Source organism: Lepisosteus oculatus, chromosome 12, assembly GCF_040954835.1.
Source record: "Lepisosteus oculatus isolate fLepOcu1 chromosome 12, fLepOcu1.hap2, whole genome shotgun sequence".
Taxonomy (NCBI): domain Eukaryota; kingdom Metazoa; phylum Chordata; class Actinopteri; order Semionotiformes; family Lepisosteidae; genus Lepisosteus; species Lepisosteus oculatus.
This window is the reverse complement of record NC_090707.1, coordinates 18,649,212-18,668,790: the sequence shown is the minus strand read 5'-3', so window position 1 is coordinate 18,668,790 and position 19,579 is coordinate 18,649,212. Positions and strand designations below refer to the sequence as shown.

General features: G+C 36.5%; 1 protein-coding gene across 3 annotated transcripts in view; it reads left to right on the top strand.

Moving 5' to 3' along the window:
- The window catches only part of itprid2 (ITPR interacting domain containing 2), a 50,243-nt gene that overhangs the window by 19,596 nt on the left and 11,068 nt on the right, over positions 1-19,579 (top strand). The window contains exons 1-9 of one of the 3 annotated variants that reach the window (XM_015359013.2): positions 2,264-2,358; positions 2,489-2,709; positions 3,118-3,163; positions 4,974-5,023; positions 5,866-5,919; positions 8,803-8,845; positions 8,951-9,049; positions 9,252-9,460; positions 12,461-13,116. In XM_015359013.2, the coding sequence (XP_015214499.1) occupies positions 2,532-2,709; positions 3,118-3,163; positions 4,974-5,023; positions 5,866-5,919; positions 8,803-8,845; positions 8,951-9,049; positions 9,252-9,460; positions 12,461-13,116 (1,335 nt within the window). In that variant the 5' untranslated portion in view covers positions 2,264-2,358; positions 2,489-2,531. Of the gene's footprint in view, positions 1-2,263; positions 2,359-2,488; positions 2,710-3,117; positions 3,164-4,973; positions 5,024-5,367; positions 5,565-5,865; positions 5,920-8,802; positions 8,846-8,950; positions 9,050-9,251; positions 9,461-12,460; positions 13,117-19,579 lie in introns of those variants that run through there. The other 2 variants (XM_015359012.2, XM_015359014.2) reach the window with 2 other exon arrangements.

Here is a 19,579-nt window from a genome sequence, read left to right as displayed (position 1 = left end):
GTAAGACTGCCTTGCATTACAGATGACATAGTGCCAAGCAGTTGCTGATCTAGTATGGACATAAATTGCATTGCTGTAGATTTTATTTCACAAAAATTATATCAACTAAGTTTGAAGCTAATGGTATTTACATAGGAACAATTTGTGGTACAGGAGACGCATTGATAATGGAAAAAACAGTTGTCAGGTGTCAATTCTGGTGTTCTCCGGAATCCTGTTCTGTCATATTGTAATCCCATTGTCTATTCCATATCTGCCAGGTTTGGAGTCGAAGCACTTTTTGAGGTAAAAAAAGGAATTGTACAGAGCACACAATATGAAGTGGATGATTACCTGTCATGGGTGTAAAAAAAGCTTGTTGCAACATACAATATATGGTGCAACTCTGATGCAGGTTTTAGTGTGATTAACGCTGTCAAATTTAAGCCAATCAGTGCACTACTTCCCTTAGACAATGGAAGCTTACATTTTCAAAGAATTGACAAATGTCTTGTTGACTTTTGAGATTTATGCAGGAACCCTGTTTTGAGGGACTGACTACCATTGTGTTACCCCAGGAACTCAGGTTTACTCACAAATGTGATGGCTACTCTGTCTAATTATGATAAAAAAAATAGTTAGAACACAAGCTGTTTCAAAACTGGGAGGGGAGAGGGGCAATTCTTACAGTTATTATTGGCCCGAATACTTATAAGCCTGAAAAATATATGCTTACAATCTTCCATTGACTTCCCTTAATTGGAAATCTAAAAAATGCCTTATGATATGGTTCTCTACATGGAAGCATAAATATAAATAAATTATTTTTTCTGTGTTCTGTATGTTGTAGAACTTTTAGTTTTGTTACAATATGATGGACTTATTGTAGACTCAAAACCCTCTTCTTCAGAAAAGCCTTTAGTTAACTGGTTCCACGGTCTCCTCTATATATATTGTAATTGTGTTTTATCTTGTGTGTTCTTCTTATTTATTGTTGTTGTAATCCTGTAAAGCGCTTTGAGAAGCTACCTTTAAAGGTGCTATATAAAATAAAGTTTTTTATTATTATTATTACTTGTGGTATAGAACCTACTGCTTTAATGTCATAGCGGTAGTTATTTTAATGTCATAGCAGTAGAAATGTACATGTAAGCACAAAGTACAGTATAGTGCAGATAGGATTTCTGTAGGAAAAAACAGATGCGTTACCATGGGGATTTCCAAAGCTCTGTTCTCTGTTAATTTGAACATCTGATGGGAGGATTTGTAATTGAATGATGGCATTATTGTAACTTTTTAATGATCTCATCACTACACCTCAATAATTTTATACCTACTGTAAATGTATATATTTTTTGTGACAAAACTGCATTCAAATGTTAAATCGCTAAGTGAGCTAGGTAATGTCCAACAATGTGTGCTAATGGAATCTGCTGTAACAGACAATGAAATAGTCTGTGTATGTATTGTACCAGGACTTTCATAAATGTTCTCTGAATTTTTCCATCTGTATTGAGAATACCTGTCAAAATGAGAAGTGTGGAAGAAGTGCAGCGCTCTTCAGATATTCTCATTGCTAGTCTCAACAAGACTTTCAGCTATGCAAGACTGTTTATTGAGCTTAATTAAGCTTGTGAATACAACATCCAGTAGAAGCAGTATCAAAGAATGTGTGAAAATTCACTTATGGCTGTATCCTTGTAGATTTAAACACGCTCACAGATGCATGAGTTTAAGTTTAAGTAAATATCCCTAAATTCCATTATCATGCCAAATGACCATTTAGACAATTATACAACCACAAGGATTCCAACCCCATATTTAGATTGTCTGGCTTTGCACCTCTTGAATAAACACTGGATACAACAATTTTGACTTATTGTTCTTGAAGAACAATCAGTCTTGACTATAGTTCTGATCAGTTGTAACCTGCAATAAACACAACACATTGGGAACCTAAAAGCATAGAGACCTTGCAATAAAGGTGTTTAAGCCAGCAGAACTCTTTTTTTTTGTACAAAAGGATATTCATATCCATGTCTTTTTTAACATGTATCTGTTTTGAATAGGGATGTCTATAAATAGCTCCACAAAATAGAGATTCCACACTTGAAAGATAAATCCGTCCTATTTCCAAATGTCTTGCTATTCCTTAAAAATGAAAAAAGAGTAGATCCAAAACAGGAAATGACTTTGCACCAGCTTGTAATCTTTTAACTAAACAGACATTTCCTGTTCTACTTGTTTTTTTTCTGTCATATCATGCCTCCTTGCTGATCTCCTTCTGTGAGATTTACAATGTGGGTTCTGTATCATGCATCTGTCTGTGTTGCTGTGCAAGAGCTCCATATCTGGCATATGCCAGATGAAGCTTTTGAGGTACCCTTCATATTATCTTGTATTTGTGGGGTTTTTTTTTTTTTCAGGAATGTGCACTTAAAAAAAAAAGTTTTTTTTTTCTGTTTTCTGTGTGGTGTATCAGCCTTGTTCCCTCCCCATTGCCTAACAGGTGAACATTGGTCAGCGGTAAAGTTTAGATAACGGCAGTCACGATGGAAGACTCTGTAGCAGACGGCAATTTACATCCCTGGAAAGTTGCCACAATGAAGAGGAAGGCCTGGGCAATGAGCCGAGCCTCCTGGCAGGACTCGGAGTCAGTAGATGTTTCTGCAGAGGTAGAGCAGTCCCCGGAGCCCATGGAAGAAAAACTTCCTCTTGCAGAAGAGCCAGGTACACACAAGTTTGTCGTTGTTTTTTTTTTTGGTTATTGGCTGTCTTGTTTTGTAGAGGGGAGTTTTGTTTCACAAGCAGATGCGGTGATGTAAATCTTAGGTAATACCACCGCTATGCAGGATATTAAAGCAACTTAGATGTTTTAAATTGCATGTTATTTTCAAATGAGGAAATGCCATAAATACTAGTTTGTGACTGTGACTACTTTGTCTGGAGAAAAGCTGCAAGACTGACCTAGCTCTGTGCGTGCAGCTTATCCGAGATGTGCTTAAGCTGAGTCATTTAAATGTAACTTGTTGTGACACATCATTGACGTTCTCATACCAGTGAGTTATCTGCTTATTTGTTTTGTTTGTTCTTCAAACAACTGTCATTTTTTTTCTGAAATATTGTCTTCTTCTTCAGGGAGAATACCTAATGAGAAAATTGCCATTTGGCTGAAGGACTGCAGGTAAAACTGGAGATGCATTGTATCATTTGCAGCTGTGCATTCTAGTGTATCTTGTTTCAACATTCTGCAGAAGAAGTGATGTGCAATTGAAATACTGCCATCGTTATGGTTTTTAAAATAATGCAGTATTATATATCAACAGTAATATCCCTAAATTGGTTTTAATGTCTCTTTTATTACATTATCGGTTATATTCACATTTAAAATGATTCATTTTTTTCCACTTTAATACTGTATGAAAGCTTTAATATCAATTAATGGTGATTTTTAGAATTCAGTCATTTTAATTTTGGTCCAGGCACTTAATTATTTGCTTCTTGAGTGTTATTTTTCAGTGCTTTATGGATTGTGAATTTATATCACAGTTATATTGTGATTGTGAATTTTTGTATCTTTACTTGGATATTTTGCAGAGCTGCTTAAATGTTAATTATTGGATTTTAGTATTGCTGTAGCATAGCGACTAGCCACCAACATGACCAGCATACTGTTTCTAATCTAAAGAGAGAATTTGTTTTTTTAAGCTAAATCAGGAAGTTTGTTTTCCATAATCCATTAGACAATGTGTAATTTCTATCAAAGTACCATTACATGGTAAAAGAATAAAAAAGTAAATGGTGGTGCTTAGTTTTATTTTATTTGAAACAATCTCAACCTGAAAAGCAATAATGTACAACAACTTCCAATGTATTTTATTTAACAAATCTTTTGTTATCGTCTCCTTCCTTCTTTTTCTTCTTTCACTCTTGATCTTCCCTGAAAGTAGACGGGGAAGTTTTTCTTTGGAACCTTTCAACAGTTGAGAAATAGCGTTTATATAATATAGCCTTTACTGTTTTGGGGTGGCTTCCGAAATGATGAAACTACTGAAAATTCTTTACCAGCATTTTGGTTGGTATTTAACGGACATACTGGACCAAAAATAAGATGCATATTTAAACATATGAAGTTCTCTTTCATTCTTCTGTGCTGTCGGGTTTAACTTGTTAGCCTTCACCTTTTTGAGAATATACTGTTTGATCAAGAAACCTAATCATTTTGAATCCAATCTTGGAGCAGCAAATCTGTGTAAAGCAGTCATACTAGGAATACAATCAGCAATGGATGTATTTCAGTGTTAACCCCTCATCAGAAGGTGATAATATAAGCCGATAAAATATTAGTTTCTTCACTGTGTTGTCTTGTCAAGAATTCCATGTTTTATCATGTTGACTTCACATCAACAAGTACATTGCATTTTGTTAAAAAAATCTTCATTTTGTATCTTGTGCTAACAAATTATGTGCAGTAAAACTGATTGCTAGCCTCTAATGGAGGAATCTGGGGATTAAAAAATTGCAACTTCAAATTCTTGGGGTGTTAAAAAAGTCTGTGTTTATGTACCAATCTCTTCCTTTAACCCATTTTAAAAAAGCATGAAAAGTCTTACAGAGGCTGCTTAAATTAACTGGAATTAAATGAAGACATAAAGATGTAGCTGAAAGGGAGTGTTTTTTTGGGGGGGGTTGAATATGTGGGCATGGTCAGTCACCTGATTGGAAACTATTCTAGAATTCCAACAGGTGCATGTAGGCTATCAATTCACATGTGTTGGACAGGTCAAATTAAAAGACCGCTGTTTTTTATTGCACTTTTTTTTGTCACACATTTTTGTCACTAGTTGGACTTTTAGTTTTCTAAACTAAAGTTTGTTGATAGTTTAAAAATGTTTGTTGATAAGGCTACATTGAACATTAAGTATGGTATAAACCCACAAAAAAAATAGATTTAAAGGATGAAGAGGTCTGAAGTTTTCCTTTTATGACTGCAGGACACCCCTGGGGGCCTCTCTAGATGAACAGAACAATGTGCCATTGAAGGGTGAGTTGCAGAGTGCAATACATTCTGCTAGAATGAGCATTATGTCCCATAAAAATGGTTGTTGGTACAAACTACAATTCGAAGTGGCCTTACCCAATAATGCAGTGTTCGACTTTTGGTTTTTTTTGGTGTTTAACTTCTGTAGTGCCTTCAAACCTGCACTGGGCTTTTTGGTCCAACAAGAAACAAGCATATAAGTATGTCTGTAGGTGTGCTAGGTAGGATTAAGGTCAACTGTTCCCACAACAGACATTTGATGAATGCTACTTTACCACACCTTAAAGTCAGCTGAACTTTGGATTCCTGACTTATGTACAGCGCAGTGAACTTAGAATGTGGTTGAAGTCGACCGGAGACGGAGCTTGTGCAAATGATCAGCTTAGTAATGTTTTATTTATTCATTTCTAGTTTAACAAATGAGTCAGATACTATGAAGGCATTTTGATCTGTCATACAAAACCATGACCTAGTGCAAGGGGAACGGATTTTGTTTGTTTAATCTGAAGCTACATGGGTTGTCATCAGGCCAGTGATTACACAGGTAAGATTTGCAGAGTGAGCCTTTGTGAAATTTATAGTTAAAAGAATAGTTAGCAAATGAACTTGACCTTTGACAGTGAAGTTTAAAGTTTTGCTTAGTAGAATGCAGGCTTAAGCGAGCACTGGTAAGGATTACTTTTTATGAATTGTTCATAATTGGTTTGGTGAGCTCTTTGAATTGAAACACAAAATAAATTCAACTAATTTGAAGAAAACCTCCAGTTAAAATATTTAAGTTTTTGACATATGGGGAGGTTCGTTTTGTGTTTTTAGATAAAGTTTCTGTTGCATTTTTTTTACAGGAGTAATAAAAAATGGATGTAGCTTTGAAGATGACCTTTCACTGGGAGCAGAAGGTGAGTGGTGTGTTTTAACTATAAAAGTGGGTTGATTATTGAAAATAAGAATATTTTGACAGATCCCTTACTATATCAGAGAACAATCTTTTGGATAATTGAACTATTTTATACTTGTCTTCTGAGAGCTACAAACATATCCAGTAATTTTATGTTTCTGCAAAGATTATTTTCTGTGTTCTATATTTGGGAACAGCCTCTGTTGCAACAAGTTAGTCCATGATTCAAAGGAAAAAATGTAAGATTAGATACTATATCTCTCCTTTCACCTTCATATTCGTGTTCTGATGTCCTATAAGGGTAAAAGGTACTGTAGTAAATAATTAAAAACTGTATGTGCTTCAAAATGGCTGCACTGTTTCCATGTATCAGATGATAGAACTTCAGAAGTGGATAAACTCATTCCCTTTTATGTATCTATAAAGACATTTATGATCTTTGTTTGCATATGCAAAGGAAATCCCCATTTGGATTTTATTTGGAACATGTTTGTGAAGACAATAGCGCTATACTTATGGTTAAAATAACTGCTTTGGATCTTTCAGGTGGTTAAAATGTACAAAGGGGGGAATTCTCAAACTAAGATCCAAAATGGTTCTTTTTTCCAGAATCGAGAACTATAACATTTATTATTTTTTTGCTTGGATATCACATTTGACATTGCTTAGAAACCGATACTCAATATACATTCAATGTTTTTTTTCTTACTGAGTGTTTTTATAATAATATAAAATGACTTCTCTGTTGAAATTTAGGTTAAACATGCAATGAATGCAAATACTGTACGTTTTATCTTTTAATCTTTTTTACAGTTTTGTGTATTTGATTATTTTAAACAATTTAAATTTTAAATGATTAATTTAAACTGTCTGTACCAGCAATAATTTTGCTTTGTGCTAGTTCTTGCCTTAGTCAGTATGTTACTGTCTTGGATTGTTTGTTGTAACAGTCTTTATGAACAGAATACTAATCTCTGGTTGTCTGATACCTATTCATTACTCGGCCTCCTGCTGAATGTTTTCAAGCTGACCTGTTTTATGCAAACAGAAGCATGTTGAGACTAGTTCAGCCCTCCTTTTGTGTTGATGTCAGCACAGTAACTGATTATTTGAATATTCTACAGAAATGTATTAACATGCTTATACAAGTTCACGGCTATCTTTTTAAAAAAGTTATAAACATTGATTTCAGGATGTCAGGATAGCACAGTGGCACAGTAGTATACATTGCTGCCTCACAACGCGGGGGTCTTAGGTTCAATCCCCGACCTGGGGTGTTACATACATGAAGTTAGTATGTTGCCCCAGTATTTGCATGGGTTTCCTCTGGGTGCTCTGGTTTCCTCCCACAGTCTAAAAACATACTCTTAGGTTAATTGGTTTCTGGGAAAAGTGGCCCTAGGTTTTTCATGTGTTTCTGTCTGGGAGTGCCCTGTGATGAACTTGCATTCTGTCCAGGTGTCCAGCTTGCTGGCTACTCTGCAGCCCTGAAATGGATCAAGTGGTTAGAAAATGTATGGATTGAAATATTTTTTTCATAAAACCTACAGTTTCTGCTGCATTATTGTAATGTTGTTGGGGTTTTTTTGCAAATCAGACACATATCACACATATAAATAGTTTCCACTCTGTAGTTTTTAATGCTTACAGAGACCACTCAGAGATATACAGTATGACAAGACATTTGAGGGTGATTGTTGAGTGGTCTTTGCTGCACAATGTAATTCTAAATTTTGCCTTCCATGTATTGTGTTTAGGTTATGAAGGTCCCCATGTTTTTTACCATTTTATTTTCTCAATTATCCCTCTGAAAAGGGATTATTCTTTCAGCAGAAAGAGTAACTATTAATCATATACAGTATAGGAAATATTAAATACAAGCAATATAAAAGGAATAAAGTACAAAAATATGTATCTTTTAGATGAGCCCTTTTGGTGAGTGCCTGCATTGTTTCATTTTTTAAAAAGTTACAGTTTTATAGGGTAAGTTTTAGTGAATACCAAAGATCTGCTCAATGTTTTGAAGATGACGGTTCACATTCTTTGATGAGAACAATTTTGAAATCTTAGCAGAATTAAAAGCACTAGTATAGCACTGTGGATATTTTAATTTAGTAGTTGTCTGGCAGATTTGTGACTTAGTATTTAATATGTTTAAAATCTGTTACTGAATAAAGTTTTATAAAACAAAATATTTTAAACCAGATGTAATCATGTTTGCCTTATGTTGAATAGCTCTAATGGTGGTGATGATCGTATATTTACATTATAACGTTATCATTTTTAAAAATATTTTAGTTTCCATGTTTTCAGGTATATTTTCTGCAATCACTTAAATGTGTGATTGCAGAAATCACTTAAACATTAAGACTTGTAACCAGGATGAAGGTTTATAATTGTCATTTTTTGAAACTTGCATTTCTATTTATCAAGATTAATGCTGTTATCCTTTTCCGCTAGTCACTGGTCTTGAGTCAGCAGTCCATAAACATTAATGCTGCCAGAGTCTATTGTGTAGTAAAACAAGATGTATTTCCGGTGAATTAAGTTGGTTTTATCTTTTAAAAATGCAAGAACACCTTTCATGTATATCTGCTTTTTGGTACTTAAGACTATATATACGGTAAATACATGATGCAAAATCAGTGATATTCACATGTAACATTAAGCAAGCGCAAGTGTGTCAAACAGTTGCATACATTTAAGATTCTGCTAATAACTGTATTAAGGTAGGGATTAGATGACTATGAACAGTTATAGTTAGGCTTGCTGAGGTAACATGACATTATTTAGCTAACTCTTGTCATCAGAAATGTCAGGTACACATAAGATTTCATGCAAGTTCTTTCTTTCTAAATGTCCTGTTATTTTTTTTTCTCAACAGCCAATCATCTTCATCCCAGCAGTAGTAAAGGAGAGACACCATGGTAAGGAATATGCTTTTCTTAATTGCAGTCCACCGCAGTTCTCATTCACATATGCATATCTTCATACTGTGATGTTGTTGTTAATATTTTGACTTTCTACTGTAGCTTTGGAATGCTGGCCAAAGACAAAAGGACTCAATTTCATCAGAAAGGCAGAAGTATGAACTCCACTGGCTCTGGGAAAAGTAGTACCACATATTCCAGGTAAGACGTTTGGTAGAGACTTGGAGATGCAATGAAGGCATTTTTTCCCCCAATATTAGTGATGTCCCGAAAACAAAATGTATTAAAACAAGGAAATGTATTACTGATGGGGGTAAAAAAGATAAAGTATGTCTGTAGATTTCTGGACACATGCTGAGCTCACTGTTGTGTCTAAATGCCCCCCCCCTCCCCCCCCCCCAAGTGTTTCAGAATTATTGGACCTTTATGAAGAGGATCCAGAGGAAATCCTTTATAACCTGGGGTTTGGGACTGATGAGCCAGACATCGCTTCAAAAATCCCATCCAGGTTCTTTAACTCCACCTCTTCTGCGAAAGGCATAGACATCAAAGTGTATTTGGGAGCTCAACTTCAACGGATGGAGTTGGAGAATCCAAACTATGCCTTGACAAGTAAGTTTTCTTGTATTTCTTAGCCTGAGAAATCATATTTAATAGGACATCTCCACTAATGTGTTATGCAGAAACAAGAATGCAACAGCAGAAACAATCCAAACAAGCAAATGGTTGGCTATGTGATAGTTTTTGTATGTTGTGAGTATAGATGTTATTGTGGAAGCATTAGGATTATGCCAATTCACAATCACAGCTAGCTGCTTTAGCTTTTAGCTACTTCTCTATGCTGTGCTTTAGATGACTTGAAACCCTAATGGTTGAAGTTTTGTGTTTTTGTTTTGCTTCCGACCTGCAAATTAAGTTTCTCATTCCCAAGCACAGGGAGTTCTGTGTCCTCTGAAAATTAACAAGAATACTACTTCTCGGAATAAATATATTCACACAAGGATGTCTTTGTTTTCCTTGTGGTGCTGTTGTGAACTTATTTTTGCAATCTACTCACATCGGACCCATTTGCTTGCCAGTTCAACAGACGTGTTTCTTTTATTTCTTGTCTATTTGCATAACAGTTGCGTTTTTGTTAGTGCAAAATAGATGTGAAAAGTGCTAGCAACATTTTTTACGGTAAAGAGAGAGAATGAAATGCAGCTTTATGAGTAAAGTTTTTTTTTTAGTTGTGCAGTTTAGCCATCCATAAGTGATTTCTTTCTATGCAGTGTTGTAAACAGTCATTATTTGCTCTCTCTCCCAATATCAATTCACAGTGGTCCACTCTAACCACAGTTTCAGTTTCAACCTGTTGTGACTAAAATCTGTAACTATTCTTGGTGGTTTAGAAGTTCTATTCAAATATCGGTCTTAAGATGCTGATGATTAAAGCACTAAAATCAATCTGCTTTTACTTTTTAGCCTGTATCTGGTAGAGAACTTAAATGGTTAATAGTATATGAGGTAATACAACCATTCAAACTAGAATGGGGGGGGGCAATATGGGATTTTAACAATTTTGAATTATGCATCTTGACAATAAATAGGATATGTGAAACGATCGCTGGGTGAAGCAAGGAAAACTTCCCTGTTTTAGCCATTGTACTTGAGGTCGTTCATGTTAGCAGTGTTCACATAGTTGCAGGATTTTAAAGTTGCTCATATCTGAATGGATTGTTCTACTAGCTCATACGGAAGAAAGAAAACAGTGGAAGTTTTTATGTGGTTTTATTTTTGCTTATTCTTCCAATATGTGCTTTTTGCCTTTCTTGCAGAGGAGTTGTCTGGTAGGCTAAACTTTTTTTTGGTGGGACTGGCTTTTTCATGGTTACTGTAATAATAAAATTGTCACAGTTTCAACAAAGGGAGGGGAAGAGAGAAAGAGGAGATCCCTTCTGGGGTCACATCTCCACCCTTGTGGTGTTCCTCTGTTAAATATTAAGGACTTCTCATTTGTCATTGTCTAGGTATTCTTTTAGTAGCTGCTATTTCTTCTTTATTAATTCAAGACCATAGTCCCTCCATGACGCATGGTTTTTGATACGTATGTGACTGATCTGTATATGTTGTTCTGAATTGTAGGTGGGTTAAATAATCCCAGGATATCCCCTGCCAACAGTTACATTCAATGTGAACGTATCTGATGTTTTGGCTGTGGTTATGTTAGTTATGTCCTCTTTGCTTATTAAGAAACACATGTCCATTAAGGCATGCTCTATTTGTAGGGATCTTAATACTTCTGCTTTATTCTTATTATTGTATTTTTTTTTTATTAAAAATGAAGATCCCACTCTTTGTGTAAGCTATTTTCCTTACCAGTTTACTCAGGTATCAACCAATATGCTAAGGTGCTTTCACATTGACTTGTAATTTATATAAACAAATCAATACACCACAATCAGATGAGTTTATTTAAGGGCTCCAGTAACATTTGCCATCTTTTCCACATCATACATGCAAATGCAGACACTGACACTGTACTGCTTTGTCATTAGATGCCGAGATAGCTTTTGATCTGTTTGAGTAGGAATATCTTGGATTTTGTTCTGTATTATAGTGTTTTGGGACCAGGATGGATCAATATGCCGACACTTGCCTGACAATAAAATGACTGAAGTGTTTTCCCCCAGTTTCCCTTTATTTAGGGAAATTAATCCTTCATCCCTGTGTCATCTGTTGGTTTTGATTGTTGTAGTGCTCTAACAATTATTCAAAGTCTGTGTTAATACCATTAAACTTTGCTGCATAGAGATCCAGCTGTGCCACTAGTAAAGCACTTTGGATATATTGGAGTTCAGATTTATTCCTCTTTTTACGTTTTATCACAGTAAATAACTTTAACAACACAATTATATAGGTAGTTCTCTTCAGGCTTGCATCCCCTTAATGAATGTGCTTACTCACCCATTTTTTAGTTTCATGACTCTTCTCTCTCCCCCTTTAGACAGTTAGGATAGATTACTTCCTAGAATTTCCAAATTCGTAAGAAAAGAATAGTGACTATCTTAAATATATTAATAAATTAAATGATCCATTGTGCTGTATGTAAGGTTGGAGAGAAGTCTGGATTTTCCTTTTAATTATATTTCTCAGCCCTTGTTCTCTGTTGATTGTTTGGTTCTTCCTTGGATTCAATTCATAAGGTACTATCAGTGTGGAGTTTCTGTGTCCTCCCCATAGTTTTTGTGAGTTTTCAGTGGATTTTGTGGTTACCTCCCACACTCCAGAGACATACTGTATTGGTAGGTTAATTGGTGTTTGGGGAAAAATTTGGCCCTGACGTGTGTGTGTGTGTCTGTATATACCCTGCACTGGACTGTCATCCATTGCTTGCTAGGTTAAGCTCTGGCATCCCCTGTGACCGTATACTGGATAAAGCAGTTAGAAAATGGATAGATTCATGTATCTACTTCTGCTTTTTAATTTGGAGTCATGTGAAATTTGTTTAAATCCATTAGCGTGAATGGTTGTGCTACATGCAAAGACCTGTTTTTTAAAAAATTGACGGTGATATGCTCAACAAATGATTGCTTATATTCACTGAAACTGACTCTTGCTTTTCATCTGTAGGTCGCTTTCGTCAGATTGAGGTGCTCACTACTGTCGCCAACGCCTTTTCTTCACTTTATTCACAAGTGTCAGGACAGCCGGTTCAGGAGATTGGGACAACAGAAAGTGAAACCAGAGAGACGCCTCTTTTAAAAAGAAGAAGCTCAGCCTTGAATGCTGCTAAAATATTAAAAAAGAACATCAGCAAACATAATTTGCATGGATCTCCTGATAGTAATTCCTCACCTTTGCCTCTAGCCACAGATAAAGAAAACCCTGCAGTTTCAACCACAGAGGATCAGTCAGGAGATCCTGAACAGAAGAATGAACAAAAGTTACAAAAACTGTTTAGGAAAAAAGATTCTCCTTCCTTAGCTACAGTAACAGAAGAGGGACTCAGTTGTCTTTTGGACTCCTCATCAAATGGAAATACAGTACTAAATGGTGACTCGCCAATTGAGGTTAATGGAAATGGTGTTTCTGAAGAATCTGGGTTCATCGAACCTTCTGTTTTGAGAAAACATTTGTCTATGTCTGCCAGTGGTGATCTGGAGAGCAGTGATGAGCAGAAAGAAACCGTAACTTCTACTCCAGATAAGGAGCCTTCAGCATATCTGCAAAATCCCCGTTTTGCTCATTTATTGTTACCTCAAAAGGATTCATTTGAAATGGAAGAGGTAAGATAATGCTCATTTATTTAGCTTTTAGTGGTTAATGCATTCCGGATGGTAGGGTAATTATGTCGAGTATACTTAAGTGCAATGTTTTCCTTTTTGATTTTTTGTCCTATTTAGTATCCAGTGAAAAGGTCTGTTACTCTGTTGTAATTTTTGATGTGCTAAAAATAGGTAAGGATTAGTGGAGATAATGTTGCATAAAAGTTTTGAATAGTGCTCCCAAATGAATAGATTTCCTAAGTCTTTTGGGTATATTCTGTAAGAGGTTGTGCCTGTTGTCTTTTTCATCTTTTAAATACAAACAAAAATAGCTACAAAAGGCAAGGCAATAAAAGACTCATCTAACCACTTAGGACTTGGGTCTTTTAACGTTTGTCACACACTGGATTGAGAAAAGGAAAATGCATGTTTTGTTTGGATTATTTCAAGCATCACAGTAGTCGGACAATGCAGATTTTAATATGTATATATTAATCTTGATGCTGGCATCTGTTCTTTAATATGGGAAATTCTGTTCTATCAACAACTTTTTGCATATATTCAAGGCAGCATGTGTGTAAGAGCCATATTGGGTCAGAACGTTACTCAGGTCAAAGTTAATTTGGAAAAAGTAAGGCAATTATTAAGTTCTGCTAAAAAAATGAGAACATTAAGAGTAATATATTAATTTGCAGGGATTTTTACGTGACACATTATTTCCAATTCTATTTAGTTTATTAATACTGTAATTTATCTTAATATCTTGATTTATTATAATCATTAAAGGCCTTCTGCCCACTTAAAAAACCTTAAAATATTATTGTATTCAGTATCTCGTGAAACGTAATTTTCTATTCTTGTATTTTCTTTCCTGTATCGCATTCTGAAACTCCGTTTTGGTTGATACAGATATGCAGAAAGCTAGAGAATCAGGCATGTTTGCAGCACTGTACTTTTTACGTAATCAATTCCTGTGTCCAGCTGTTACTCTAATACAAGTGATCTACTGCTTATACAAATACCGATACCCTTAAACTAACAGTTTATAATATAAAATTATATAATATTGGTTATAATATTGGTTATGACAGTTATAATAATATTGACTAGTTATTGTTTGACGTCTGTTCTTTACTTCACTAGATCATCTATTTTTAATTATACAACATTTTTTTTGCAGTAGATAAAAGCAAAACAGATCCAAGGTCCTATATTTGACTCTGGCCTTTAGGGGTCTGTCTGTGAGCAGTCATATGGTATCACTTCTGCCTTGTGCCCTATGCTTTTGGGTTAGACTATAGATTGTTGTGATCTTCACAAGGAAGTGACTTTCTGATAATGGATGAATGGAATATTATTAAAAGAAGAACTCTCCCAATGTGCTGCAGATGTAAACTTCATAGAGATGTATTTATTTCAAAGAAAACACCAGAGTTGGAGGAGGAATGGAGGTTGTTTGTAATTCTGAAAAAATTACAATTCCTTTTAAGGATCTCTACAGCCTGAGAATAGACATTAATTATTGTGGGTTAATCAAGCTTTATAACTTTATTATGCAGATGGAAACTACTAAAATTGTTTTAGTTTAACTGCCGTGCAAATCGATCATCCTTTGTTAAATCTTTGTGTTCAACTTTCAGTTTTTTCCTCTGCTTCTCTTTTCAAACCAATCTTTACTTCTCAACCATTGTCCTAGTGCAGTGGTTCTCAAACTTTTTGGACCAAGTGAAACCCCTGATCAAACCAAAGCATCCAAGTACCACCTACAAGTCATCTTCTCATAGGAACCACAGAAAATCTCAATGACCGACATAAGCGGAGTGCGTGCACACACACATATAATACAAATAGCACTGAGCACTTACCATTCAGTGAGAGGGGTGAGCCTGTTTAGTCGAGCAAAAACTTGCAATGTCAGGGACGAGGGCAGTGAGCTTCAAACGCAGATCTGGCTCATCATCCATTTTGTTGCAACACTTTTTGTCTTGATTGCAGTGAGAGCAGAGAAGCCTTTCTCATAAAGGTAGGTAGTAGCAAAAGACATCAAAACTGCACAACCTTTAATGAGAGGGCTGGGTATTCACTCTATCTTTGGATCCAGAAATCCATCAGTGACTGTTGTTTCAATTCTGACATCAAAGTCACATCAGATGATAACTCAAGCAACTTCTCTTGTTCAGCACAGGTCAGATCCTTGGATATTCCTTTGACATGAACAGTAAAGGAGTTCCCGATCCACTCTGGTGTGGCTTCAACTGGAAAATACCCCAAGAACTGTTCTCTCAATGACAAGAGGTGCACTGCAATAACATCATAAGCAGCAGCATCAAGTGCCCCACCACATGTGTGCAGATAGTTCTCCAAAGTTGGGAAAGCAGAGACATCACTTGCGTTTATTTTATTACCAAAAAGCTGTAGCCTTTTCTTCATAGCAGTGATCTTGTCAGACATAAAAAATACTTAAAGAGAGCCCCCGCAGTCTCATATTCAGCCCATTCACACATGAGATTATATCAGCCAGGTAGGCTAATTTTACCAGCCACATTACAAAGCACACTGAACAGGCATGAATTCATTGGTCGAGCCTTGATACAATTCACAACTTTGGCAGCAGAGTTTAACACAGATTTTAAATCCTCAGGCATTTTCTTGACTGCCAAGGCCTCGCGTTGGATGCTGCAGTGCGTCCACAGTGACCTCTCTAATTTGTGCAACTACATCGTTGTGTCGGCTTGTCATCGCTCTAGCACCATCTGTACAAACTCCAACGCGTTTTTTCCAGTCTATGCCCTTCTCTTTCATAAATTCATTCAGAAGCTAAAATATGTGCTCTCCTGTATTTCTTGTTGGCTTACACAACAGAAAGTCCTCATGAGACATGCCCTCTGATTCATAGCTAATGTAAACGAGCAAATTGACCAAATCAACGACATCTACAGACTCATCTAATTGCAGTGAAAAGCATCTGCTTATCTTAACACGCTCTATCAGCGTACTTTTGACATCATCTGCCATATCACTAATTCTATGAGTGACTGTGTCATTCGAAGGGGGCAGCAGGTCAAGCGGTTTAGCAGCCTTTTCTCCACACATAATACATGTCAGCTCTTTTGCCAACGGTAAACAAAGTTCTTCATCAATAGTGTGGGGCTTACCTGCTTTAGCAATCCGCAAGCTTGCATTTTTCCCCATTTCAAGTTAAAAGAAGTTTTTATTTAATGTGCATGGGAATGAAACATAGAGGAGCTCGATTTATTTTTCTCCAGCTAACCTAGAATAGTCCTTAAATATTTTTGTGTTATGTATCATGCTTTCCTGTGCCTACAAGATTGGCAGTGTTCCAAAATCTCACACATTCTCATACCTCTGTATTTGCTGGAGATAACTTTGTTAAAATACAGTACAATTGGCCACTTACGTTCGCAGCCCGCATTCCTATAAAATGGTATAGAATTACATAGTACTCTTCTGTCTACTCAAGTATTAGCTCTCGCTGTATCATTGTAGCTAAGTACAGTACATACTGTAGGCTGCGTTTTTTACTCATAAACTAATTTTATTAAAATGAAAATATGAAAATCTGTTCCAATTTTTCACTGCACTCAACAGATTTCCAGGGTCATCTGGCATACCAACTGGGGGTGCTCCACGTGTACCACAGTTTGAGAACCACGGTCCTAGTGGACTATTATTCATAGTGGGGAAGGAACAAGCTCACCAGTTGAAATGTCCATTGCAAAAAAAAGAGGAACATGAAATGAATAATGGTAGAAAACTGTTAAAAATGTCCTTATTAAAGAAAAATTTAGTAATTTTAGTATTCGTAATTTAAGAAAAAATTTGTAAAGAAAAATTAAAATTGCCCACCATGTTTTGATGCTCATTTTCCCTTGGCACCACTGCATGATTGGGACTGCATATTTCTCACTTTGAATATGAAGTGCAGCTGAATATACAGTTCATGAGTAAGATGTTTGTATGTCTGGTTCTACGGTATTGTACTTGCTTATAATGATTGTAGTTTAACTCCATGATTTATAAGAATGATAATAATAATAATTAATAATTGCTTACACTTATATGGTGCTTTTCTGGACACTCCACTCAAAGCGCTTTACAGGTAATGGGGACTCCCCTCCACCACCACCAATGTGCAGCATCCACCTGGATGATGCAACGGCAGCCATAGTGCACCAGAACACTCACCACACATCAGCTATCAGTGGGGAGGAGAGCAGGGTGATGAAGCCAATTCATAGAGGGGGATTATTAGGAGGCCATGATTGGTAAGGCCAATAGGAAGTTTGTCCAGGATGCCAGGGTTACACCTCTACTCTTTTCGAGAAACGCCCTGGGATTTAAAATGACCACAGAGAGTCAGGACCTCGGTTTATAGTATAATGTCCCCATCGCTATACTGGGGCATTAGGACCCACGTAGACCGCAGGGTGAGCGCCCCCTGTTGGCCCCACTAACACCACTTCCAGCAGCAACCTTAGTTTTTCACAGGAGGTCTCCCATCCAGGTACTGACCAGGCTCACACCTGCTTAACTTAAGTGGGTTGCCAGTTGTGAGTTGCAGGGTGATATGGCTGCTGGCTGTATGTTTGTGTCATTATAACAATAACTGTGTCAACACAGTTATTATGCATCATAGTAATTGCAGGCTTGTCCAAGGAGGAGCAGGCTTTGTATTAGTAACCACGTTGCTGGATTCAGAGTTCAGAGTCAGTTGATGCAGCAATGTCTGAAGTACTCTTGTTAAAATATTTTTGCTTATTTTTAAACAATTTATAATTGTTTCAAAATTTAAAAGAAGTACCAAATATCATCCATCCATCCATTTTCTAACTGCATTATCCAGTTCAGGTTTGTGGGGGAGTCAGAGCCTATCCCGGCAAGCAATGGATGAGACACTGCAGGCGAGATACATAGACGTGCACACACTTACACCTAGGGGCAATTTTCCTAAAAGCCATTTTACCTACCAGTATGTACTGGCACTGTGGACTGTGGGAGGAAACTGGAGCACCTGACGAAAATCCATTTGAACATGGGCAGAACATACAGGCTCCACACAGATAGCACCCCAGGGCCCCAGCACTGTGAGGCAGCAAGACTAACCACTGTGTTGCTGCATACTAAATAACACCTGATTTTGAATTCCTTGAAATAGTTGATGCATTTTAGTGTGAGAGTTAACACCCCTGTTAGCACTTGGATCGTAGGTTTGATTTTGGCCAGGGGCACCTTCCATTTGAAGTCTACGTGCTCTCCCCAAGTTTGCACAGGTTTTCCCCAGGTTATTCAGTTCTCTCCCACCTTCGAAAGACATACTGGCTGGGCTGCCCTTTCCTCCACATGAAGTAGCTGAATTGGCCCTGATGTGTGTTTGTTTCCTGCGATGGACTGGTGTCCCATTGCCTGCTAGGGTAGGCTTTGGTTTCTCTGCGACCCTGAATTGGATAAAATGGATGGATAGATGAATGAAACTGTTAGTGATCTGTTAGTAATAATTTTTAAAGTTTAATAGAACAGTGGCCATAGCACCTTCAATGCAGTTGTACATATACAGTATACTGATTATATTCGTATGTACTATATCCTTTATACTGGATGATTCTGTACCATTCCATCTACATTTGTTTTGAGTTTCTCTCTTTTGGCATTTGTGGCTCTCGGTTTGCATGCTATGTTATTGAGTTTATGTACTTCTGTCTTTGTGGCGTGAAGCTCAGCCTAAATCAATTGAAACCTGGCAAATGTTTGACATCATGGTAATGCGTGTTTTCTAAACTGCATTTTTCTCTTTTACTAAATTTCCTGAAATGGGATACTCTCATGAGTGCTGGAGACTTTGGTTTTTATTTTAACTGCCTAGCATTTTCTTTGATGTAACATTTATTTCGTTTTTTTTTCAGTCAGCACAATTTCACAGTGGTGCTTAAAGCAGAACAGTATTAAGTCGAGACAACGGCTCTGATAAAATTGAAACGTCAACCTACACGCCAGTCACAATACTAAATTTCCCTTAATGGCAGTGAAGTACTTGGTCAGTCTGCTCGAGGCTGCACAGTGGAAAGTCACTTATCATCTACTGGGGTAGAAATTTGCGATTGACAACTGGGTTGAAGGCCAAATAGTAGAAGAAAATTCTAGTTTAATAAATACATAGAGTCATAATATACCAACAACAATGAACTAATTTGTAGATATTTAAAACATGGACGCATCTTTTTTCTCATCATGTTTACTCTAAATAATTTTGCATGCCAGCTTCACAATAAAACCTTCTCTTAGCTGAAGTTTGAGGAACTGTTTTGGAAAAGAAAACAAGTTAAAGAAGCCATCATTTTTTGTTTTTGCAACAACATATAATTTTCTAGCTGCTTTAGTTTGATGTTTACCTAGAATATCTTTCTGTAGGGAGACGACTTCTACTTTACAAAGAGTTGCATTTAAACATTTCAGCTAACTGCTCCAG